Source organism: Pristiophorus japonicus, chromosome 19 (assembly GCF_044704955.1).
Source record: "Pristiophorus japonicus isolate sPriJap1 chromosome 19, sPriJap1.hap1, whole genome shotgun sequence".
Taxonomy (NCBI): domain Eukaryota; kingdom Metazoa; phylum Chordata; class Chondrichthyes; family Pristiophoridae; genus Pristiophorus; species Pristiophorus japonicus.
In genome coordinates, this window is record NC_091995.1 from 10219987 (window position 1) to 10245586 (window position 25600).

The following is a 25600-nucleotide window of genomic DNA, read 5'->3' on the forward strand; positions in this document are numbered from 1 at the left end:
ATCCCCTAGTTTTAGTTTCCCCTATGAGTGGAAACATCCTCTCTGCATTCACCTTGTCGAGCCCCCTCATGATCTTATATGCTTCGATAGAATCACCTCTCATTCTTCTGAACTCCAATGTGTATAGGCCCAACCTATCTTCATAAGTTGTACAGGGCCTCAGTGAGGCCTCACCTGGAATATTGAGTCCAGTTTCGGTCTCCTAATCTGAGGAAGGACGTTCTTGCTATTGAGGGAGTGCAGCGAAGGTTCACCAGACTGATTCCAGGGATGGCTAGACTGTCATATGAGGAGAGACTGGATCAACTGGGCCTGTATTCACTGGAGTTTAGAAGGATGAGAGGGGATCTCATAGAAACGTATAACATTCTGACGGGACTGGACAGGTTAGATGCGGAAAAATGCTCCCGATGTTGGGGAAGTCCAGAACCAGGGATCACAGTCTTAGGATAAGGGGTAGGCCATTTAGGACTGAGGTGAGGAGAAACTTCTACACTCAGAGAGTTGTTAACCTGTGGAATTCCCCACCGCAGCGAGTTGTTGATGCCAGTTCATTGGATATATTCAAGAGGGAGTTAGATATGGCCCTTATGGCTAAGGGGATCAAGGGGTATGGAGAGAAAATAGGAAAGGGGTACTGAGGGAATGATCAGCCATGATCTTATTAAAGGGCCAAATGGCCTACTCCTGCACCTATTTGCTATGTTTCTATGTAAGTCAACCCCCTCATCTCCAGAATCAACCTCGTGAACCTTCTCTGAACAGCCTCCAATGCAAGTATATCCTTCCTTAAATACGGAGACCAAAACTGTATGCAGTATTCCAGGTGTGGCCTCACCAATACCCTGTACAGTTGTAGCAGGACTTCTCTGCTTTTATACTCTATCCCCCTTGCAATAAAGGCCAACATTCCATTTGCCTTCCTGATCACTTGCTGAACCTGCAGACTCACTTTTTGCGTTTCATGCACAAGGACCCCCAGCCATGTATCCCTGGCGCAGGTTTTCTTCAGCAGCGGCTGCAGAATAGCTGCCTAGCCCAGTCGAACAGCTGAATTTCACATCTTGCTCGGAAATGGGGAAGGGAGTTGGGGCTGACCGGAGATTTCCTGACTTCAAATTTCCTGCCCGCTAACTTCGTTATAATGTCATGGTGAGGTGCAGAACATAATCAAAAAGGCTAGTGCAATGCTGGCCTTCGTAGCGAGTGGACTGGAATACAAGTACAAGTTATTCTGAAGCTGTACAAAGCCCTGGTTCGACCACATCTAGAGTACTGTGAGCAGTTCAGGACACCACACCTTAGGAAGGATTTATTGGTCTTGGAGGGAGTGCAGCGTTGGTTTACCAGAATAATACACATACTTGAAAGCAGGAATGGGGTACTGAAGTTGCATGTTCAGCCATGAACTCATTGAATGGCGGTGCAGGCTAGAAGGGCCGAATGGCCTACTCCTGCACCTATTTTCTATGTTTCTATGTTTCTACTTCAAGGGTTAAATTACAAGGAGAGATTACACAAACTAGGGTTGTAGTCCCTGGAATTTAGAAGGTTAAGGGGTGATTTCATCAAAGTGTTCAAGGTATTCAAGATCAGCCATGATCTTATTAAATGGCAGTGCAGGCTCGAGGCCTACTCCTGCTCCTATTTCTTATGTTATGTATTGAAGGGAACTGATTGGGTAGATAGAGAGAAACTAGTTCCGCTGGTTGGGATTCTAGCACAAGGGGGCATAGCCTGAAAATTGGAGCCAGACCTTTCAGGAGTCAAATTAGAAAACACTTCTACAATAACAACTTGGATTCATATAGCGCCTTTAATGTAGTAAAACATCCAAAAGTGCTACACAGGAAGGTTATAAGACAAAATTTGACATTGAGACACATAAGGAGAAATTAGGACCAAAAACTTGGTCAGAGGTAGGTTTTCTGGAGCATTTAAAGGAGGAACGAGAGGTAGAGAGGCAGAGAGGTTTAGGGGGGGAGTTCCAGAGCTTGGGACCCAGGCAGCTGAAGGCACGGCCACCGATGGTTGAGCAGTTATAAGCAGGGATGCTCAAGAGGGCAGAATTAGAGGAGTGCAGACATCTCGGGGGGGGGGGGGGGGGTTGTGAGGCTGAAGGAGATTACAGAGATAGGGAGGGGCGAGGGCCATGGAGGGGTTTGTACACAAGGATGAGAATTTTGAAATCGAGGCGCTGCTTACCCGGAAGCCAATGTAGGCGAGCACAGGGGTGGTGGGTGAGCGGGACTTGGTGCGAGTTAGGACACAGGCTGCTGAGTTTTGGATCACCTCAAGTTTACGTCGGGCAGAATGTGGGAGGCCAGACAGGGGTGCGTTGAAATAGACAAGTCTGGAGGTAACAAAGGCATGGATGAGGGTTTCAGCAGCGGATGAGCTGAGGCAGGGGCAGAGTCGGGCGATGTAACGGAGGTGGAAAATGGACGGTTTTTGTTATGCTGCGGATATGTGGTTGGAATCTCATTTGAGGGCCTCAGGTTGCGAACAGTCTGGTTCAGCCTCAGATAGAGGCTGGGGAGAGGGATAGAGGCTGGGGAGAGGGATGGAGTCAGTGGTTCGGGAACGCAGTTTGTGGTGGGGACCAAAGATAATGGCTTCGGGCTTCCCAATATTCAATTGGAAAAAGTGTCTGCTCATCCAGAACTGGATGTTGAACTAGCAGTCTGACAATTTAGAGACCATGGGGGGGTTGAGAGAGGTGGTGGTGGGGTAGAGCTGGGTGTCGTCAGCGTACATGCAGAAACTGACTGTGTTTTTGAATGATCTACACACAAAGGGTGGTGGAAGTTTGAAATTCTCTTCTGCAAATGTCAGGTGATGCCATACACACACTCACACACACATATATACACACACACACTCACAATCACTCACACATACATCAACATCATAGGTGGTCCCTCGAGCGAGGATGACTTGCTTCCACGAGAGTTCACAGATGTTTCAATGAAGGGCCCCATGTTCCAGTCCTGAACTCCAATTGAGGGGGTGGAAGATATCTGTGCGTGATTTTTTTTAACGTGTGGTGACCACTGCACATCAGCCACCACACGGGCTTGACAGAGCTCGGCCTTTATCCCGTGGCAAGGGTTAACCAGGACGACTGGAGACCTGCTCTGCTGCACGGACCGAGTGTGTACACATATCGCAGTGTGGGCTGGCCCGTGCTGCCCCTGGGCCCACGCCTCTTCTGGGCCCTGTGCCCTCATTCGCTGCACCTCCGCCCCGATGTTCCAGGGCCCAGCGCTCCAGCTCTATTCATAGCCCCGACCTGCGGTGGTGTTCCCATTCAATATATATACACACTCAAACATACACTCACTCTCACACACATATACACGCACACTCGCACATCCACGCACACTCGCAGATCCACGCACATGTACAAGCACGCACATGTACATGCACGCACACGTACACACTCACAAACTCAAACCCCATTATCATCATCGGCAGTCCCTCGGAATCGAGGAAAACTTGCTTCCACTCTTAGAATGAGTCCTTAGGTGGCTGAACAGTCCAATACGAGAACCACAGTCCCTGCCACAGGTGAGACAGAGAGTCGTTGAGGGAAAGGGTGGGTGGGACTGGTTTGCCGCACGCTTTTTCCGCTGTCTGTGCTTGATTTCTGCATGCTCTCGGCGATGAGACTCGAGGAGCTCAGCGCCCTCCCGGATGCTCTTCCTCCACTTAGGGTGGTCTATGGCCAGGGACTCCCAGGTGTCAGTGGGGATGTTGCACTTTATCAGGAAGGCTTTGAGGGTGCCCTTGTAACATTTTCTCTGCCCACCTTTGGCTCATTTGCCATGGACAAGTTCCGAGTAGAGCGCTTGCTTTGGGAGACTCGTGTCTGGCATGCGGACAATGTGGCCTGCCCAGCGGGGCTGATCGAGTGTGGTCAGTGCTTCAATGCTGAGGATGTTGGCCTGGTCGAGGACACTAATGTTTGTGCGTCTGTCCTCCCAGGGGATTTGCAGGATATTGCGGAGACATCGTTGGTGATATTTCTCCAGCAACTTGATGTGTCCACTGTACATGGTCCATGTCTCTGAGCCATACAGGAGGGCGGGTATTACTACAGCCCTGTAGACCATGAACTTGCACACACACCTACATGCACGCACTCGTACACTCACACTCTCAAACACTCACATACACACAGACTCACAAACTCACATACACACACTCACAAACTCAAACACTCGCACACACACTCACTCAAACACTCACATACTCACAAACTCACATACACACACTCACATACACACACTCACAAACTCAAACACTCGCACACACACTCACTCAAACACTCACATACTCACAAACTCACATACACACTCACAAACTCACATACACAGACACACTCACTCAAACACTCGCACACACACTCACTCAAACACTCACACACACACTCACTCAAACACACACACTCACAAACTCAAACACTCACATACACACACTCACAAACTCAAATACTCACACACTCACAAACTCAAACACACACACACACACACACAAACTCAAACACTCACATGCACACTCACTCAAACACTCACACACACACTCACTCAAACACTCACATACACACACACAAACTCAAACACTCACATGCACATACTCGCACACACAACTCAAACAAACACTCACATACACACACACAAACTCAAACACTCACATACACACACTCACAAACTCACACACTCACATACACACACACAAACTCAAACACTCACATACACACACACATACACACACTCACAAACTCAAACACTCACATACACACAATCACAAACTCAAACACTCACATACATACACTCACAAACTCAAACACTCACATACACACACTCACAAACTCAAACACTTACATACACACACTCACAAACTCAAACACTCACATACACACACACACAAACTCAAACACTCACATACACACACACACAGATATATACACACTCAAACACACACACACACAGATATATACACACACACACTCACACACAGATATATACACACACACAGATATATACACACACGCACAGATATATACACACACACAGATATATACACACTCAAACACTCACATACACACTCAAACACTCACACACACACACACACACGGATATATACACACACACACACAATCAGATATATATACACACACACACACAATCAGATATATACACACACACACACAAAATCAGATATATACACACACACACACAGATATATACACACAGATATATACACACACACAGATATATACACACACACACACACAGATATATACACACAGATATACGCACACACACACACAGATATATACGCACACACACACACACGCACACAGATATATACACACACACACGCACGCACACAGATATATACACACACACACACACGCACACAGATATATACACACACACACACACACACACAGATATATACGCACACACACACACACAGATATGTACACACACACACACACACACACAGATATATACACACAGATATATACGCACACACACACACACACACAGATATATACACACACACGCACACACAGATATATACACACACACGCACACACACACACACAGATATATACACACACACACACACACAGATATATACACACAGATATATACACACACACACACACACACACAGATATATACACACAGATATATACACACACACAGATATATACACACAGATATATACACACACACACACACACAGATATATACACACAGATATATACACACACACAGATATATACACACACACACACACACACACAGATATATACACACAGATATACACACACACACACACACACACACACACACAGAGTTTTAAGCCACACTTGTTGCCCAATTTTCCCACCCGCCACCACGGACGACAGAAGGTGCGCGAGGAGTTGGAGATACTCACAGGTGCTTCTTGCGGCCAAGCCTGCCGCCATTGTCTGCACAGTCAAAGCCCAGGTCCGATTCCGCACTGGAGGTCAGGTGCTGAAAAACAGAGAGACTCTGTGTTCAGCACGATGTGTCAGCAGATCACTTTATGGTTACTCCCCCTTTAATGGACTCCCCCAACATAACAACTTGCATTTAGGTCTCGCCTTTAACATCGTAAAAAGTCCCAAGGCGCTTCACAGGAGCGTTATCAAACAAACCCGGTCACCGAGCCACATAAGGAGATGTTTGGACAGGTGAGGTAGGTTTTAAGGAGCGTCTTAAAGGAGGAAAGAGAGGTAGAGGGCTGGTTTGGTTTAGAGAGGGAGTCCCAGAGCTTGGGGTCCAGACAACAGAAGGCACGGACACCGATGGTGGAGCGATTACAATCAGGGATGGTCAGGAGAGCAGAATTAGAGGAGTGCAGGCATCTCAGGGGGTTGTGGGGCTGGAGGAGATTCATCATCATCATAGGCAGTCCCTCAAAGCGAGGATGACTTGCTTCCACGCCAAAAAGGGATGAGTTCACAGGTGTTTCAATGAAGGACCTAGTATTTCAGATCCCAAACTAATGTTCCAGATCTCGAACTACATCGTGAAGGGTGGAAGATGCCTGTGCTTGAACTTTTTTAACGTGGGGTGGGCGTTGCACACCAGCCACCACACAGGCTTGACAGAGCTAGGTCTTGGTCCAGTGGCAAGGGTTAGCCAGGACAACTGGAGACCAGCTCTGCTGCATGGACCTAGTGCGCACACATATCGCAGTGTGGGCTGGCCCGTGCTGCCCCTGGGCCCACGCCTCTCCTGGGCCCCGGTCACTTTCCTCTCCGGACTCTTGCCGCTCCTTCGCCCCTCCTGCTGTGCCTGCCCATGCTCCAATCAGTGACCTGGCTTCATAACCGTCGCCCTCCTACAGCAGCACACACTGCTCCCTGCAGTGGTAGGCCGTCGTACACTGCTCCCTTCAATGGCCCCGGCCTGCTGATGGTCTTGCTGGAGGAGATTACAGAGATAGGGAGGGGGCAAGGCCATGGAGGGATTTGTAAACAAGGATGAGAATTTTGAAACCGAGGCATTGCTTAACCAGAAACCAGTGTAGGTCAGTGAGCACAGGGCTGATGGGTGAGCGGGACTTGGTGCAAGTTAGGACACGGGCTGCCGAGTTTTGGATCACCTCTAGTTTACGGAGGGTAGAATGTGGGAGGCCAGCCAGGGGTGTGTTGGAATAGTCAAGTCTGGAGGTAACAAAGGCGTGAAGCACAAGGAAGTGGAAAAGTTATTGTCGATAACTTTTTTTAAATTGATGTTTTGGAGCCTGATTTGCATTTTGGAAATTTCTCAACCCCCCCCCGGCCCCACCCCGCTTAAAACCCGCCCGGGGTTTGATTGGTGCTGAGTCGGGTGAAGGAGGGGGGGGGGGGGCAGAAAATGGGTATCGGGGTTCCATCGCTCACTGCCCACTGATACCCACCTTACACCCCACTGCCCCCTACATTCTACACAATACCCTCTGCCCCCTGCCCCTTCACTTGCGTTGTCCACATGCCCCAAATCCAGTGCCGGCAGCCTTGGCACAACATCGAGGAACAGAGTACAGGAACCAGAGAAGACCATTCAGGCCCTCGAGCCTGTTCCGCCATTCCGTGAGATCATGGCTGGTCGACAAGATGCACTGCAGCAACTCGCCAAGTCCCTTCAGCAGCACCTTCCAAACCCGCGACCTCTACCACCTAGAAGGACAAGGGCAGCAGGCGCGTGGGAACACCCACCACCTCCGCGTTCCCCTCCAAGTCACACACCATCCTGACTTGGAAATATATCGTCGTTTCTTCATCGTCACTGGGTCAAAATCCTGGAACTCCCTCCCGAACAGCATTGTGGGAGCACCTTCACCACACGGACTGCAGCGGTTCAAGGCGGCGGCTCACTACCACCTTCTCGAGGGCGATTAGGGATGGCCAATAAATGCCGGCCTTGCCAGCGACGCCCACATCACACAAACAAATTTTTAAAAACTCCATATACTCGCCTTTGGCCCATATCCCTTAATAGCTTTGGTTAACAATAAGTTGTCAATCTGAGATTTAAAATTAACAATTGATGGAGCATCAATTGCCGTACGAGGAAGACAGTTCCAAACTTCTGCCACCCATTGTGTGTAGAAGTGTTTCCCAATCTCATGTGTCAATGAAAGGTTGGCATCTCTGACAGTGCAACACTCCCTCAGGTATCAGCTGTGGCTCAGTGGGCAGCACACTTGTCTCGGAGTCAGAAGGTCGCGGGTTCCAATCACTCTCCACAAATTCAAACTCAAAATCTAGGCCGACACTCCCAGTGCAGTGGTGAGGGAGCGCTGCACTGTCGGAGGTGGCCTCTTTTGGTGAGATGTTAAACCGAGGCCCCGTCTGCTCTCTCGGGTGGATGTAAAAGATCCCACGGCACAATTTTGAAGAGCAGGGGAGTTCTCCCCCAGTGCCCTGGGGCCAGGCCAATATTTATCCCTCAATCAACATAACAAAAACAGGTGATTCGGTCATTATCACATTGCTGTTTATGGGAGCTTGCTGTGCACAAATTGGCTGCCGCGTTTCCCACATTCATCATCATCATAGGCAGTCCCTCGGAATCGAGGAAGACTTGCTTCCACTCCTGAAGTGAGCTCTTTTGTGGCTGAACAGTTCAATACGGGAGTCACAGACTCTGCCACAGGTGGGACAGACATTTGTCGAGGGAAGTGGGGTGGGACTCATTTACCAAACGCTCCTTCCGCTGTGTGCGCCTGACCTCTTCACGCTCGCGGCGTTGAGATTCGAAAAGCTCAACGCCCTCCTGGATGCACTTTCTCCGCCTAGGGCGGTCTTTGGCCAGGGACTCCCAGGTGTCAGTGGGGATGTCGCACTTCACCAGGGAGGCTTTGAGGGTGTCCTTGTAACGTTTCCGCTGCCCACATTTGGCTCATTTGCCGTGAAGGAGCTCCGCGTAGAGCAATTGCTTAGTGAGACTCGTGTCTGGCATGCGGACTATGTGGCCTGCCCAGCGAAGCTGATCGAGTGTGGTCAGTGCTTCAATGCCGGGGATGTTAGCCTGGGCGAGGACACTGATGTTGGTGCGTATGTCCTCCCAGGGGATTTGTAGGATCTTGCGGAGGCATCATTGGTGATATATCTCCAGTGACTTGAGGTGTCTACTGTACATCGTCCATGCCTCTGATCCATATTTCCCATGTTACAACAGTGACTACACTCCAAAAAGTACTTCATTGGCTGTAAAGCGCTTTGGGATAGCCTGAGGTGATGAAAGGCGCTATATAAATGCAAGTTCTTTCTCAGTGAACCGTACTCCACCACTAATGAGCTCCAGTGGCCTTGAACCCCAAAATCTCCTTGTTTAGAGAGAGTACCGAGTTGACTGTGCACAGTCCAAGCTCTGATCCAGTAAGGCTGTAACCGGGGGTGGAGGGGAGCAGCCATACAAACTCCCCCGGCAAACAATGTGTGAGGAAAGGCCCACAATGGGGTCAGATTTCAGGGAACAGCCCAGGGGCAAACGCTTCAGTTTCAGTCGCAGTTAGTGGTTCACTTTCCGAACACCTCCTGCTGTCTGTGGCAGAGCAGTAAGGCTGTTGACATTTAAGAACGCACGGATACGTTCGAGCTGGGAACTTGGCAGTAGATGGCGGAAGTGTGTGGGGGAGGGGGGGGGAAAGGAAACTTGTTAATGGACATCCAGATTTCAAACTGCGAGAGGTTGCTTTACCTCCAACTGGGAGGGCAGACCCAGCCTCCGTTTAACTTCTCAACCCAAAGACGGCACCTCCGACAGTGCAGGGGTCCCTCAGTACTGGCCCTCCGACAGTGCGGTGCTCCCTCAGTACTGCCTCTCCGACAGTGCAGTGCTCCCTCAGTACTGCCTCTCCGACAGTGCGGTGCTCCCTCAGTACTGCCCCTCCCACAGTGCGGTGCTCCCTCAGTACTGCCCCTCCAACAGTGCAGGGCTCCCTCAGTACTGCCCCTCCCACAGTGCGGTGCTCCCTCAGTACTGCCCCTCCGACAGTGCGGCGCTCCCTCAGTACTGCCCCTCCGACAGTGCGGCGCTCCCTCAGTACTGCCCCTCCCACAGTGCGGTGCTCCCTCAGTACTGCCCCTCCCACAGTGCGGTGCTCCCTCAGTACTGCCCCTCCCACAGTGCAGGGCTCCCTCAGTACTGCCCCTCCCACAGTGCGGTGCTCCCTCAGTACTGCCCCTCCCACAGTGCAGGGCTCCCTCAGTACTGCCTCTCCCACAGTGCAGGGCTCCCTCAGTACTGCCCCTCCCACAGTACGGCGCTCCCTCAGTCCTGCTCCTCTGACAGTGCAGCACTTCCTCAGTATTGACCATCCTATAATGCAGCACTACCTCAGTACTGCCCCTCCGACAGTGCAGCGCTCCCTGAGTACTGCCACTCCGGTAGTGCATCGCTCCCTTAGTACTGCCCCTCCGACAGTGCAGGGCTCCCTTATACTTCCCCTCCGACAGTGCAGGGCTCCCTCAGTACTGCCCCTCCGACAGTGCAGGGCTCCCTCAGTATTGCCCCTCCGACAGTGCAGTGCTCCCTCAGTATTGCCCCTTCGATAGTCCAGTGCTCCCTCAGTATTGCCCCTCCGACAGTGCAGTGCTCCCTCAGTATTGCCCCTTCGATAGTGCAGTGCTCCCTCAGTATTGCCCCTCCGATAGTGCAGCACTCCCTCAGTATTGTCCCTCTGACAGTGCAGCGCTCCCTCAGTACTGCCCTCCAATAATGCCGTGCTCCCTCAGTACTGCCCTCCGATAGTGCAGCGCTCCCTCAGTATTGCCCCTCCGATAGTGCAGCGCTCCCTCAGTACTGCTCCTCCGATACTGCCATGCTCCCCCAGTACTGCCCTCCGATAGTGCAGCGCTCCCTCAGTACTGCCCCTCCGATAGTGCCGTGCTCCCTCTGTACTGCCCTCCGATAGTGCAGCGCTCCCTCAGTACTGCCCCTCCGATAGTGCCGTGCTCCCTCTGTACCGCCCCTCCGATAGTGCAGCGCTCCCTCACTAACGCACTGATGTGTGACAACTTAGATTATGTGTTGGGACATCATGAAAATGGTCGTGTGTGTGTGTCTGTATTTGCACATGCATGTGTATGTGTGCAGGTGTGTCTGTAGTGTGTGTGCGTGCGCGGTTGTTTGAGTGTGTGTGCTGATGCATGTGTATATCTCTGTATGTGTTTGCGTGCGTGTGCGTGTGTATCTGTGTGTGCAAGTGTGTCTGTGTCTGAGAGTGTGTTGTTTAACTGGCACATGGTGGAGAAGGGGCTTGAGAGCTGTTGATGGCAGAATCAGGCCTCCTCTGTTCATGGAGAGGCTGTAAACTGCAATAACTGACAAAAGCTCGAAACATGTTGACTGTCCATTTAAAGAGCCTGCATTGTTCTGAGACTCAGTGCTGCCTGTAATTCAGAAGATGACATTTTAATCGTATTGATCCAGCACTCTCCTCTCTCCCCCTGATTGTGTATGTGTGTGGAGACGCGAGTCATATTATTGCTGTTATCAATCATGCTTCACCTAGCTCTCTGCACTGGATACCTGCTCTTAGACGGTAGGCACTGGGGATTAGAAAAAAATTACATTCTTGCATTTCTCTAGCTCCATTCACGACCACCGGGCGTCTCAAAGCGCTTTACAGCCAATTAAGTACTTTTGAAGTGTAGTCGCTGTTATAATGTGGGAAATGCGGCAGCCAATATTCGCACAGCAAGCTCCCACAAACAGCAATGTGATAAATGACCAGATAATCTGTTTTGTGATGTTGATTGAGGGATAAATATTGCCCAGGACACCAGGGAGAGTGCCATGGGATTGTTTAGAACCACCTGAGAGAGCAGACGGGGCCTCGGTTTAACGTCTCATCCGAAAGACAGCACCTCCGACAGTGCAGCGCTCCCTCAGCACCGCACTGGGAGCGTCAGCCTGGATTTGTGTGCTCAAGTCCCTGGAGTGGGACTTGAACCCACAACCTTCTGACTTCTGTGGTCGATTAGCCTATCGACTCCCCCAGTTTGGGCCCACGCATGGCGAGTGGATGTCTGGGCGAGGTAGCTGACGGGAGGCCTGGCTCTCGACTGCAACAGAGGAGGGAGAGAAAGAGGGAGGGAAATAAGCAGCCGATCTTCCGCCTCGCTTGCAGTCTCCCCTCGCCCCCTCTCCCTCTCGTTCTCTCTCTCGCCCCCCCTCCCCCCCTCAGTTAGCGGGTTCCCAACTCTGCAGGCCTGTACCGGAGTCTCCAGGAACTGAAGATAAATCTCCAGGACACAGCTGCCAGCAAAACCCGGGGTGGGAAGCATTGGGGCTTATGGGGAGAGGGAGGGGAGTGTCTATTAGTTGTAAAAATACCGGAGTTGGGAATGTAAAAGGGCTTTTGGACTGAGAGTCCAGAATCATCCAGCTGGGTGACGGAGAGAGAGAAATTGAGTGCCTCTGCACCTCCCGTTTGTGCCCCCGGGCGGGGCTCTGACATCAACACCCGCCATATTGGGCGTGAGTTGAGCGACGGCGCTATGTCGTTACACCCTGAACTCTTTCGCCCGGAGAGCGTGGCATCATCGCCGTGCGCATCGCCCCGGTAACGCCCCGGACCCAAAATTGCATTCCGTCCCCTGCAGCATCGCCGGGCGAAAGCACCGACACTGCAGGAGGAGGGGCATCGGGTGGCCGGCCGTTACCGGGGCGACGATTAAAGGCAAGGGTGCCCCAGGCAAGTAAAAAAAAAAAAACCACATAGCTTTTCTCTCTCAGCTTTTCCCGCGGGATCCTGCCCGTGATCGATCAGCCCGGCACTGTGCTGATCGCCTGGGATCGCGGCTGCCGTGGTGGCCCAGGTAAGTTGTTTTATTTTGCAGAGCCTGCAGCGAAGGCCTTTCCCTTTAAGGGAGGGAAGGAGCCTTTCAACATGGCAGTGCTGCCGGGCCCAGTGAACTCACCGCCCGCCTGCTGCTGATGGCGTTCCAGGAAGGAAGTGGAGCGCCTGATTTAGTGTTCCACTTCCTTCTTGGAGCACAAGCGGCAAGTTTTTTTTTTAAAAGTTTGTAAGCGCTCGTGCCTAGCGCTAAATATTCACGACCGGATTTTCGTCTTATCGTATTTCGGGGCGGTAAAGTTTGCGCCCGGGAACAGTTTGCGCCTCAGTCAGCAAAATTGGGCAGCTGGGCCCCGAGTGTGGGGAGCAGTGCTAAGGGAGGGGGAGGCGGTGAGCACCTCTCTTCGGGCGCCAGGCCGGCTGAGATAAACAGCCGGCCTCGGAGCGCTCTGAGAGGCGCCTGGGGTGAAGAAAACCACCAAAAACATTCCATAAATAGCTCACGCCGCCACAACGTAAATTGCAAAAAAATGTAAATAAAAAACAAGCAGAAAAATAAGATTATCTGGCCAGGACACCACGGAGATCTGACCCTGCTCTTCTTCCAATAGTGGCCGTGGGATCTTTCATGTCCGCTTGAGAGAGCAGACGGGGCCTCGGTTTAACGGATCATCTGAAAGACGGCACCTCTGACAGATCAGCACTCCCTCAGCACTGCACTGGGAGTGTCAGCCTAGATTTATGTGCTCAAGTTCCTTCTGACCTTCTGACCCCGAGGTGAGGGTGCTGCTCACTGAGCCATGGCGGACAGGGGGGGGCACCAATTCTGGTTGGACGTATTCCTGGTGACCTCATCACATGACCTCTCACCTCCATCCACCCCGTCCCTGCACTCCAGCCATTGATTGTCCATCACACCCATCCTCGTCGCTTGAACAGGGAGAGAAATTCTCTGTCGCCCCGTTGAAAGAGCTCACTTTTAATAGTTTGAGGGCTCGATTATTTGCTTGCTGTTGCCTCAATTTTCACCCCAGAGGGGCTGCAATGGCGGTGGTGAGCTCTTCCGGGGGGGGGGCGCGGACCGCTCCCAGCTACCCGCCGGGGTTTACTGGGCCGGTTTCGGCGGGGCGGGGAACATCACCGCCCGGAAGAGGTGAGCCGTACTGTTCCTCCCACATTACAACAGTGACTCCACTCCAAAAGAACTTCATTGGCCGTAAAGCGTTTAGGGACGTCCGGTGGTCGTGAAAGGCGCTATATAAATGCAAGTCTTTCTTTTTTCCTTTCACAGTCGAAAAGTGATAGAAGTTTGGAGCTCACTTCCGCAAACGGCAAACGATGCTCGATCAATTGTTAACAGCGAACCGTAGATTGATCGCATCTTGTTAACGATGGGTATTAGGGGATATGGGCCAAAGGCGGGTACTTGGAGTTAGGGCGCAGATCAGCCATGATCTCAGTGAATGGCACAACAGGCTTGAGGGGCTGAATGGCCTCCTCCTGTTCCTATGTCCCTATAGGGGCATCACTGCCCACCCTGATCCAAAGTTACGCAGGAAGTTAAACCTTTTACTTGCCAAGCCTTTACTCCAACGCCAACAATTTGCCTTCGTCAGGCACCCTTACTGTAGTAGAACATCTGGAGGCTGAGCACAGCTTTAATCTTCATACCAATGACGTATAAATAACTTGAATGAAGGACGAGAGGATTTTCTATCAAAGTTATGTGATAACACTACGTTAGGAGGCACAATAAATAGTGCGAATGGGAGTTGTTATGTATGCATGTTGATGATGTACTGTAACACGAGACCTGAATGTACCTTCACCCTGTATATACCTTACCTGTACACCAGAGGGTGCTGCTGCTGGAGACCTAAGGGTCACCTGTACACTGCAGGTAACCCAGTATAAAAGGGAGCTCACCTCTTGGTGTCCTCACTCTAGGAGCTGCAATAAAGGACGTCAGTCTGTACAGTCCAAGTGCCATACCCCTGCCTCGTGGAGTCATTAAGAGAGTGCTTGCATACACAATAGGCGTTACGGAGCGGAATCGATAGATTAAGTGGGCAAAACTGAGTTCGATGTGGCGAAGTGTGAGGTCACCCACTTTGGATCCACAAATCGGAATATTTTATTAACAGACTTTGCGTAGCGCCCCGTTTGGGGCATTAGGTTTTGCGAGAGCGCAAAAGTACCGCGGCAGAATTCAATCCGACGGGAACTTCTGGCTTAGCGCTCCAGGAGGGACGTGGAGCGCTAAATCAAGCGCTACCATTTCCCTCGGCGCGCTAAACCAGACAAGAGGGGCGGTAGGGGCAGAGCGCTGCGCAATGGCCGGATTCACAGGCTCCTCCCCTCCCTTAAAGGGAAGGCCCAATGCTGAGGTTATTTCTGCTGAGGAAAAGAGTGTTTGAAGTCCAGGACCTCAAATCCGGCACCAAGCTTATGGTCTACAGAGCCGTGGTGATACCTGCCCTCCTATATGCCTCAGCGACGTGGACCATATACAGTAGATACTTCAAAGCGCTGGAGAAGTACCACCAGCGATGCCTCCGCAAGATCCTGAAAATCCATTGGGAGGATAGACGCACCATCAGTGTTCTCGCTCCGGCCAACATCCCCAGCATAGAAGCACTGACCACACTCGACCAGCTCCGTTGGGCGGGCCACATCGTCTGCATGCCCGACACAAGACTCCCAAAGCAAGCGCTCTACTCAGAGCTTTGCCACGGCAAGCGAGTCCCAGGAGGGCAGAGAAATGGCTTCAAGGACAGCCTTAAAGCCTCCTTGAAAAAAATGCAACATCCCTACCATGACCGCTCAAAGTGGAGGAGAAGCATCCGGGGAGGCGCCGAACACCTCGAGTCTCTTCGCCGGGAGCACGCGGAAGCCAAGTACAAGCAGCGGAAGGAGCGCACGACAACCCAAGCACCCCGCCCACCCGTCCCTCCAACCACCGTCTGCCCCACCTGTAACAGAGACTGTAGGCCCCGCATTGGGCTCACCTGAGAACTCATGTTTAGTGTGGAAGCAAGTCATCCTTGACTCCGAGGGACTGCCTAAGAAGGGAAGAGAAGGATTTCAAGGTAACATTGGGAATGGTTGGCGAGGGCACCTGCAATCCGTTGGCTGCAGCCCCAAGCTGGGCTGCTCGATGGCGGGATGGAAAAAAAAAAACAGCACAGAGGGCTGGGAATAAAATGTTGGCCTACGCGACCACCACCGTCTGTAATTTGCATTCCCCAAGCGGCCGGCCACGGTCACAACGCCTCCTGCAGCTGCCGTTGTTGACGCCCGGTGACGCTGCGTGGGGCGGAAGCGAATTTCTGATCCGGGGCGATAACGGGGGCTCTGCGCCAGGATGACCCCACGACCTCCGAGGCACCGGAGATCGAGGCGGAAAGTTCCAGCGCCAGCGCTAACATGGCGTGCACGTTCATGCCCGTCGGTAATCCCGCCACGCTCGGTCGGTGAGCCATTAGTGCCCCGCTATCGCCCTCAGCAGGCACTAACGGGAGGCGCAAAGAAGGCCAATTTCTCTCCCGGGGAGCGTTAGGGGAATAAAGGATTGAGGTGCCTACGTGCACAGATCACTACAAGATGGCGGACAGGTACAAACACCAATCAGAAAGGCTAATGGAGTGCTGGCCTTTATCTCAGGGGGTGGATTACAAAGGAATGGAAGTTGCCAATGACCACAAAGATAGGTGGAATTGTAGGCAGTGTAGATGGAGACATAAACTTAGAGAGAGATAGCGATAGATTAAGAGAATGGGCAAAACTGTGGTAAATGGATTTAATGTCGGCAAATGTGAGGTCATCCACTTAGGACCTAAAAAGGATTGAACAGGGTACTTTCTGAATGGTGACAAACTAAAAACAGTGGCGGTCCAACGATACTTGTGGGGGTCCAGGTTCATAGATCATTAAAATGTCACGAACAGGTACAGAAAATAATCAAAAAGACTAATGAGATGTTGGCCGTTATATCTAGTGGACTAGAATATAAAGGGTAGAAGTTATGCTGCAGCTATACAAAGCCCTGGTTAGCCCACACCTGAAGTACTGTGAGCAGTTCTGGACACCACAGCTTAGGAAGGATACATTAGTCTTGGAGGGAGTGCCGCGTAGGTTTACCAGAATGATACAAACACTCCAAGGGTTAAATTACACGGAGAGATTACACATGTTAGGGTTATATTCCCTAAAACTTAGAAGGTGATCTGATCAAAGTTTTCAAGATATTAAAGGGAACAGATAGGGTAAATACAGTGAAACTATTTCTGTTGGTTGGGGAGTCTAGAACTAGGGAGCATAGTCTTAAAATTAGGGTCAGACCTTACAGGAGTGAAGTTAGGAAACACTTGTACCCACAAAGGATGATAGAAGTTTGGAACGCTCTTCCGCAATTGGCAGTTGATGCTGGGTCAATTGTTAATTTTAAATCTGAGATTGATAGCTTTCAGTTAACCAAAGGAATGAAGGGATATGGGGCCAAAGGCGGGTTTATGGAGTTAGGTCGCAGATCAGCCATGATCTGACTGAATGGAATAGGCTCAAGGGGCTGAACGGCCTCCTCCTGTTCCTGTGTGTTATGTATTGATGCTTGGGGTCACCAGACACCAGGGGGCGCCATTGTCGGAGGTTATTGCGCTGTACACGCGTGTGCGCGGTCACTGGTACTATGTCATGGGGGTACTTTGGGCGCGAATAAAGTTGGATCAGGTTTACACTTGAGGCCGTTTACAGTAACAAGACTCTTGAGTCATTACACTATGTTCCTAAATTATGTTTCAGTTCTGCAAAGTTCGGGTCAGACCACATCTGGAGTACTGCACCGCCCCTCAGGAAGGGTATACTGGCCGAGGAGTGGGTGCAGCACAGATTTACCAGAACGATACCGGGGCTAAAGGGGTTAAATTATGAGGACAGGTTGCGTAGTCTGGGCTTGTATTCCCTCGAGTATAGAAGATTAAGCGGTAATCTAATTGAGGTGTTTAAGATGATTAATGGATTCGATAGGGTGGATAGAGAGAGAAACAATATCCTCTGATGGGGAGAATTCAGAACAAGGGGGCCCAATCTTTAAATTAGAGCCAGGCTGTTCAGGGAGCACTGGTTCTGGAAATCTGCCCTCTCTCTGTAATGCGTGCACCAGTGAGTATGCTCACAGGTTTGTAGTGTGCTTGTCCTCCACGAGCACGGTTTTAGGTGACAGGCGGACGAGAGGGCTGTGGCTGGCGAGGTGGCCAGGGTCAGGGACCTGCTCGATGGTGGGGGAGCGGGCTGGATTGCGCCAGAGGAGCTGGCACGGTGCCTATCCTGGGCCGACGTCTGGCGCGCGGCCAATGCCATCGAGTCGCTAAAAACAGCGCTGTGCCCTGACTCCGTTCGGTGCGTCGAGGAGGCTCAAGCACGTGGGGAGATCCCGTCCGAACTGACCCCCATCCGGAGAGAATTCCTCATCGGCGCCAAGCCCCGAAACCTCCCTCGGGAACCGACGCCTCACAACTTGAGCCGCCTCGGGGAAATCCCCTCCGTGCCTTTCAGTTCCGCGTGGAGGGGTTTCCTGTTCGGGCTGCTCCTGCACACACTCCACCTTGCCATCCGCGCCTGCCGTCCGGACACGCCATGGCGCACCACCTTGCCGTTCCGGAGGAGGCGGGGGTCCCCGATGGAGAATGCACTCTACGCAGGAGTCCTCCCACTATTTATTGGGGACTTGGCCTGGAGGGTGTTGCACGGAGGCCCGTGCAATAAGTTTTTAAGTTGGTTCACGGGCTCCCAGGCCGCCTGCAATTTCTGCGGTCTGGAAGAGTCCGTGTTCCACGTTTTTACTGTGGGAGGTTGCAGCCCCTCTTCTAATATTTGAAGGGGCTGCTCCTCAAATTCTGGCTGCACTTCAGTCCCATGTTCCTGATTTTTGGGCACCCTGTGCGGAGGGGAGCGGGCAGGTCCGAGGGCCTCCTCTTGGGACTGCTCCTGGGCACGGCCAAGGGGGCCATTAACCGGTCCAGGCAGCGGGCGGTCGAGGGGGTCATTCAGCCTGACTGCCTGCCTCTCTTCCACGGTTACGTTCACGTCAGGGTGTCCCTGGAGATGGAGCACGTGGTGTCCACCGGTACGCTCGTGGCCTTCCGCGAGAGGTGGGCGCCGGAGGGACTGGAGTGCATCATCACCCCCGGCAACCAAATTTTAATTTGGTTTAAAGTTCCTTCAACATTTTATTTGGAAATTTGTGGGTTTTAGTGCCCTTACTAAAAGGGGAACTTGATTGAACGTTACTTTAAAATAGTTGTCGAGCTGTCGCATTGTGAGTGGCTTAACCAGTCATGTGATATTTACAAGACCCAATAAAACCCCAGTCAGTTGGGTCTAGGTCATCCACGATGAGGTCAGCAGTTGTGTGCCTAGTGGATGAACTGGTAATCTGCAGTTGTTAATAAACCAACTCGTTCTTAAAAGCAATGTGTTGCTATGAATTCTTAAGCAAAGAACCCATGAAGTGAATGAATGACACCCTCAAACAGGCTGTGGGTGCTGGGGGTCATTTGGAGCTTTCAAGACTGAGATCGACAGATTTGTATTTGGTAGGGGTATCCAAATGACAAACATGTTTCTGCTGTTTGGATCCGCAGTTTGCTTTCTTTCAATAGATTTTGTTTTTGAAGCACTTTGCTAGATTATGAGGCTGAGGGGAGACCTTACTGAGATGTGTAAAGTGATGAGGGGCCGAGAGAGGGTGGATAGGAAGGACCCATTTCCCTTAGCAGAGGGGGCAACAACGAGGGGGCATCGATTGAAAGTATTTGGGAGGAGGTTTAGAGGGGATTTGAGGGGAAATATCTTCACGCAGATGATGCTGGGGGTCTGGAACTCACTGCGTGAACGGGTGGTAGAGGCAGAAACCCTCACCACATTTAAAAAGTACCTGGATGTGCACCTGAAGTGCCGGAACTTACAGGGCAACGGACCGAGAGCTGGAAAGTGGGAAACAGATAGTAAGAGTTTCTACAGGTACATAAAAAGGAAAAAAGTGGCCAAAGCAAATGTTGGTCCTTTAATAATGGGGAATTAATAATGGGGAGCAGGGAAATGGCAGAGACTTTGAACAAATATTTTGTATCGATCGTCACGGAGAAGACACTAAAACATCCCAATAGTGGATAATCCAGAGGCTATAGGGAGGGAGGAACTTAATACAATCACTATCATTAAGGAAAAAGTACTCAGTAAAATAATGGGACCAAAGGCAGACAAGTTCCCTGGGCCTGATGGCTTATAGTCTCGGACCTTAAAAGTAGTGGGTGCAGAGGTGGATGCATTGGTTGCAATCTACTAAAATTCCCTGGAATCTGGCGAGGACCCAGCGGATTGGAAAATGTAGCGCCCCTATTTAAAAAAGGAGGCAGACAGAAAGCAGGAAACTATGGACCACTTAGCCTAACATCCATCATTGGGAAAATGCTGGAGTCCATTACTAAAGAAGCAGTAGCGGGATATTTGGAAAAGCATGATTCAATCAAGCAGAGTCAGCATGGTTTTATGAAAGGAAAATCACGTTTGACAAATTTGCTGGAGTTTTTTTGAGGATGTAACGAGCAGGGTGGATAAGGGGGAACCAGTGGATGTGGTGTATTTGGATTTTCAGAAAGCATTCGATAAGGTGCCACATAAAAGGTTACTGCACAAGGTAAAAGACCACGGGGTTGAGGGTAATATATTAGCATGGATAGAGGATTGGCTAACTAACAGAAAACAGAGAGTCGGGATAAATGGGTCATTTTCCAGTTAGAAAATAGTAACTAGTGAGGTGCCACAGGGATCAGTGCTGGGTCCCCAACTATTTACAATCGATATTAAATGACTTGGATGAAGGGACTGAGTGTAATGTAGCCTAGTTTGTTGATGATACAAAGATGGGTGGGAAAGCAAGTTGTGAAGAGGACACAAGAAATCTGCAAAAGGATATAGACAGGCTAAGTGAGTGGGCAAACATTTTGCAGAGGGTTGTAAAATCTGTAGAATTCTGTGCCCCAGAGAGATGTGGAGGCTGGATCATTGAATATATTTAAGGTGAGGATAGACTGTTTTTTGAACGATAAGGGTATGAAGGGTTATGGGAAGTGGGTGGGGAAGTGGAGCTGAGTCCATGATCAGATCAGCCATGATCTTATTGAATGGCGGAGCAGGCTCGAGGGGAAAAATGGCCTACTCCGGCTCCTATTTTTATGTTCTTATAAGGCTGGATAGCTCTTTGTCGGCTGGCGCGGATAGGATGGGCCGAAACAGCCTCCTTCCGTGCTGTAAATCTCGATGATTCTACGATAATTTGAACCACATATCCGTACAACTGAAGCTAACCAGTTCAGCATGTCATTGTTGACACGGTTTAAGAACATAAGAATTAGAAACAGGAGTAGGCCATCTAGCCCCTCGAGCCTGCTCCGCCATTCAACAAGATCATGGCTGATCTGGCCGTGGACTCAGCTCCACTTACCCGCCCGCTCCCCGTAACCCTTAATTCTCTTATTGGTTAAAAATCTATCTATCTGTGATTTGAATACATTCAATGAGCTAGCCTCAACTGCTTCCTTGGGCAGAGAATTCCACAGATTCACAACCCTCTGGGAGAAGAAATTCCTTCTCAACTCGGTTTTAAATTGGCTCCCCCGTATTTTGAGGCTGTGCCCCCAAGTTCTAGTCTCCCCGACCAGTGGAAACAACCTCTCTGCCTCTATCTTGTCTATCCCTTTCATTATTTTAAATGTTTCTACAAGATGTGCAAAGTTAAAACACGTGGGATTGGGGGTAGTGTACTGACATGGATTGAGAACTGGTTGTCAGACAGGAAGCAAAGAGTAGGAGTAAATTGGTACTTTTCAGAATGGCAGGCAGTGACTAGTGGGATACCGCCAGGTTCTGTGCTGGGGCCCCAGCTGTTTACACTGTACATTAATGATTTAGACGAGGGGATTAAATGTAGTATCTCCAAATTTGCGGATGACACTAAGTTAGAAACATAGAAACATAGAAAACATAGAAAATAGGTGCAGGAGTAGGCCATTCGGCCCTTCTAGCCTGCACCTCCATTCAATGAGTTCATGGCTGAACATGCAACTTCAGTACCCCATTCCTGCTTTCTCGCCATACCCCTTGATCCCCCTAGTAGTAAGGACTTCATCGAACTCATTTTTGAATATATTTAGTGAATTGGCCTCAACAACTTTCTATGGGAGAGAATTCCACAGGTTCACCACTCTCTGGGTGAAGAAGTTTCTCCTCATCTCGGTCCTAAATGGCTGACCCCTTATCCTTAGACTGTGTCCCCTGGTTCTAGACTTCCCCAACATTGGGAACATTCTTCCTGCATCTAACCTGTCTAAACCCATCAGAATTTTAAACGTTTCTATGAGGTCCCCTCTCATTCTTCTGAACTCCAGTGAATACAAGCCCAGTTGATCCAGTCTTTCTTGATAGGTCAGTCCCGCCATCCCTGGAATCAGTCTGGTGAACCTTCGCTGCACTCCCTCAATAGCAAGAATGTCCTTCCTCAGGTTAGGAGACCAAAACTGTACACAATACTCCAGGTGTAGCCTCACCAAGGCCCTGTACAACTGTAGCAACACCTCCCTGCCCCTGTACTCAAATCCCCTCACTATGAAGGGCAACATGCCATTTGCTTTCTTAACCGCCTGCTGTACCTGCATGCCAACCTTCAATGACTGATGTACCATGACACCCAGGTCTCGTTGCACCTCCCCTTTTCCTAATCTGTCACCATTCAGATAATAGTCTGTCTCTCTGTTTTTACCACCAAAGTGGATAACCTCACATTTATCCACATTATACTTCATCTGCCATGCATTTGCCCACTCACCTAACCTATCCAAGTCGCTCTGCAGCCTCATAGCGTCCACAAATTTTGTTGCACTGCATTCTGTCCCTTCTTCCAGGTCATCTATGGATATTGTTAACAGTTGTGGTCCCAGCACCGATCCCTGTGGCACACCACTAACCACCGATTTCCAACCCGAAAAGGACCCATTTATCCCGACTCTCTGCTTTTTGTTCGCCAGCCAATTCTCAATTCATGGTAATACATTTCTTCTGACTCCGCGTACCTTTATCTTCTGCAGTACCCTTTTGTGTGGCACCTTATCGAATGCCTTTTGGAAATCCAAATACACCACATCCATCGGTACACCTCAATCTACCATGCTCGTTATATCCTCAAAGAATTCCAGTAAATTAGTTAAACATGATTTCCCCTTCATGAATCCATGCTGCATCTGCTTGATTGCACTATTCCTATTTCGATGTCCCGCTATTTCTTCCTTAATGATAGCTTCAAGCATTTTCCTACTACAGATGTTAAACGAACCGGCCTATAGATACCTGCCGTTTGTCTGCCCTGTTTTTTAAACAGAAGCGTACAGTGGGTTCACTAGGGGAGGGTACAGTGGGTTCACTAGGGGAGGGTACAGTGGGTTCACTAGTGGAGGGTACAGGGGGTTCACTCGGGGAGGGGACAGTGGGTCCACTAGGGGAGGGGACAGTGGGTTCACTAGGGGAGGGGACAGTGGGTTCACTAGCGGAGGGTACAGTGGGTCCACTAGGGGAGGGTACAGTGGGTCCACTAGGGGAGGGTACAGTGGGTCCACTAGGGGAGGGTACAGTGGGTCCACTAGGGGAGGGGACAGTGGGTCCACTAGGGGAGGGGACAGTGGGTCCACTAGGGGAGGGGACAATGGGTCCACTAGGGGAGGGGACAGTGGGTCCACTAGGGGAGGGGACAGTGGGTTCACTAGGGGAGGGGACAGTGGGTCCACTAGGGGAGGGGACAGTGGGTCCACTAGGGGAGGGGACAGTGGGTCCACTAGAGGAGGGGACAGTGGGTCCACTAGGGGAGTGTACAGGGGATTCACTAGGGGAGTGTACAGGGGATTCACTAGGGGAGTGTACAGGGGATTCACTAGGGGAGGGTACAGGGGATTCACTAGGGGAGGGTACAGGGGATTCACTAGGGGAGTGTACAGGGGATTCACTAGGGGAGGGTACAGGGGATTCACTAGGGGAGGGTACAGGGGATTCACTAGGGGAGTGTACAGGGGATTCACTAGGGGAGGGTACAGTGGGTTAACTAGGGGAGGGGACAGTGGGTCCACTAGAGGAGGGGACAGTGGGTCCACTAGGGGAGGGGACAGTGGGTTCACTAGGGGAGGGTACAGTGGGTTCACTCGGGGAGGGTACAGTGGGTCCACTAGGGGAGGGTATAGTGGGTTAACTAGGGGAGGGTACAGTGGGTCCACTAGGAGAGTGTACAGGGGATTCACTAGGGGAGGGGACAGTGGGTTCACTTGGGGAGGGTACATAGGGTTCACTAGGAGACAGTACAGTGCGGTTTCACTCGGATTCTGCCTGTAATGAGGAAATATAAGTACAGAGATCGACTTGAAAAATTGGCGTTGTGTTCATTAGAAATGCGGAGATTACGGGATGATTTGATAAGACTCTCGTGGGATGGGACTGAGTAGTTTGAAATTGTTTCCAGTGATTAATGGGTCGAGACCGACGAGCAAAGATACAAGATGCAATGTTGTGAGATTGAGGGCAGAGTTCAGGAGGAACATTTTGTTCAACGGCGTGTTGCAAGTCTGTGGATGGCAGTTAGCGATTGAAGCAACAACGCAGTGAATATGCAGTCTCCAGAGAATACAACTGCTACACCAGCAAAGACATGCCGATCCAGGCCGACTTCAACAAACTACCACCAACCCGTCTCAAATCTAGAAGGCCATTTTGGACTGTTGCCAAAGCCCTTCAGCGATTCCCCCCTCAGCCTTGATGACCGATGGTGAAATGCTTGGAAGCACTGCGACATACGGAATGGATTCCTTATAGAGGATCCCATAGTACAACCTGTAGGATCAAACCTTCCTCGTAAACAGTGGACAACCATCAACTGTCTCAGAACCGGCCATGGTCGATGCTGCCACCTTCTCCATAGGTGGAAGATTAAAGCAGTCCCATCATGTGACTGTGGAGCTCCTAATCAGACCCTGGAGCACATCATTGAGCATTGCCCTCAGAGGGAAAGTCACAGGCAGCCTACAAGATATCCACGCTATTACACCGGAAGCTTTGGCCTGGATATCTGACATAGATACTGACATTTGATTTGTTTTGAGACTACCATGTGAAAGAAGAAGAGTGATTGAAAGAGGGGCGGTGTCGACATTTCAGAATAGGGTAGTTGGGTGGTTTAAGGAAAGGGGCATAAAGGGATATGGGAAGAGGGCGGGTAGATGGGATTAGGGTCACTGTTCACATGGGGGATGAAGACCAACACAGACTGCTTGGGCCGAGCAGGCTAGTTCCGCGCTGCATTATCTTTCCATGTCATCCCATGCGCTATCGGGACAAAAGATCACAGGATTGAGAATTCATCAAGGCATGATGCAAACAGCACCAAAATCCAGCCCATAAATAAGAACGTAAGAAATAGGAGCAGGAGTGGGCCATTCAATGAGATCATGGCTGATCCGATCCTGGGCTCAGCTCTACTTCCCTGCCCACTTCCCATAACCCTCGACTCGCTTATTGCTCAAAATCTGTCTATCTCCACCTTAAATATATTCAATGACCCAGCCTCCACAGCTCTCTGGGGCAGAGAATTCCATAGATTCACAACCCTCAGAGAAGAAATTCCTCCTCGCCTCAGTTTTAAATGGGTGGCCCTTTATTCTGTAACTATGTC

At 50.6% G+C, this 25600-nt stretch overlaps 1 protein-coding gene across 2 annotated transcripts in view; it reads right to left on the reverse strand.

Annotated features, from left to right (window-relative positions):
• The window catches only part of LOC139230351 (regulator of G-protein signaling 4-like), a 140724-nt gene that overhangs the window by 12208 nt on the left and 102916 nt on the right, over positions 1–25600 (reverse strand). For both annotated transcript variants that reach the window (XM_070862179.1, XM_070862178.1), the window contains exon 2: positions 5956–6035. Coding sequence is in view for 1 of the 2 variants with exons in the window: in XM_070862178.1 (XP_070718279.1) it covers positions 5956–6035 (80 nt within the window). In the remaining variant the exon portion in view is untranslated. The remainder of the gene's footprint in view (positions 1–5955; positions 6036–25600) is intronic.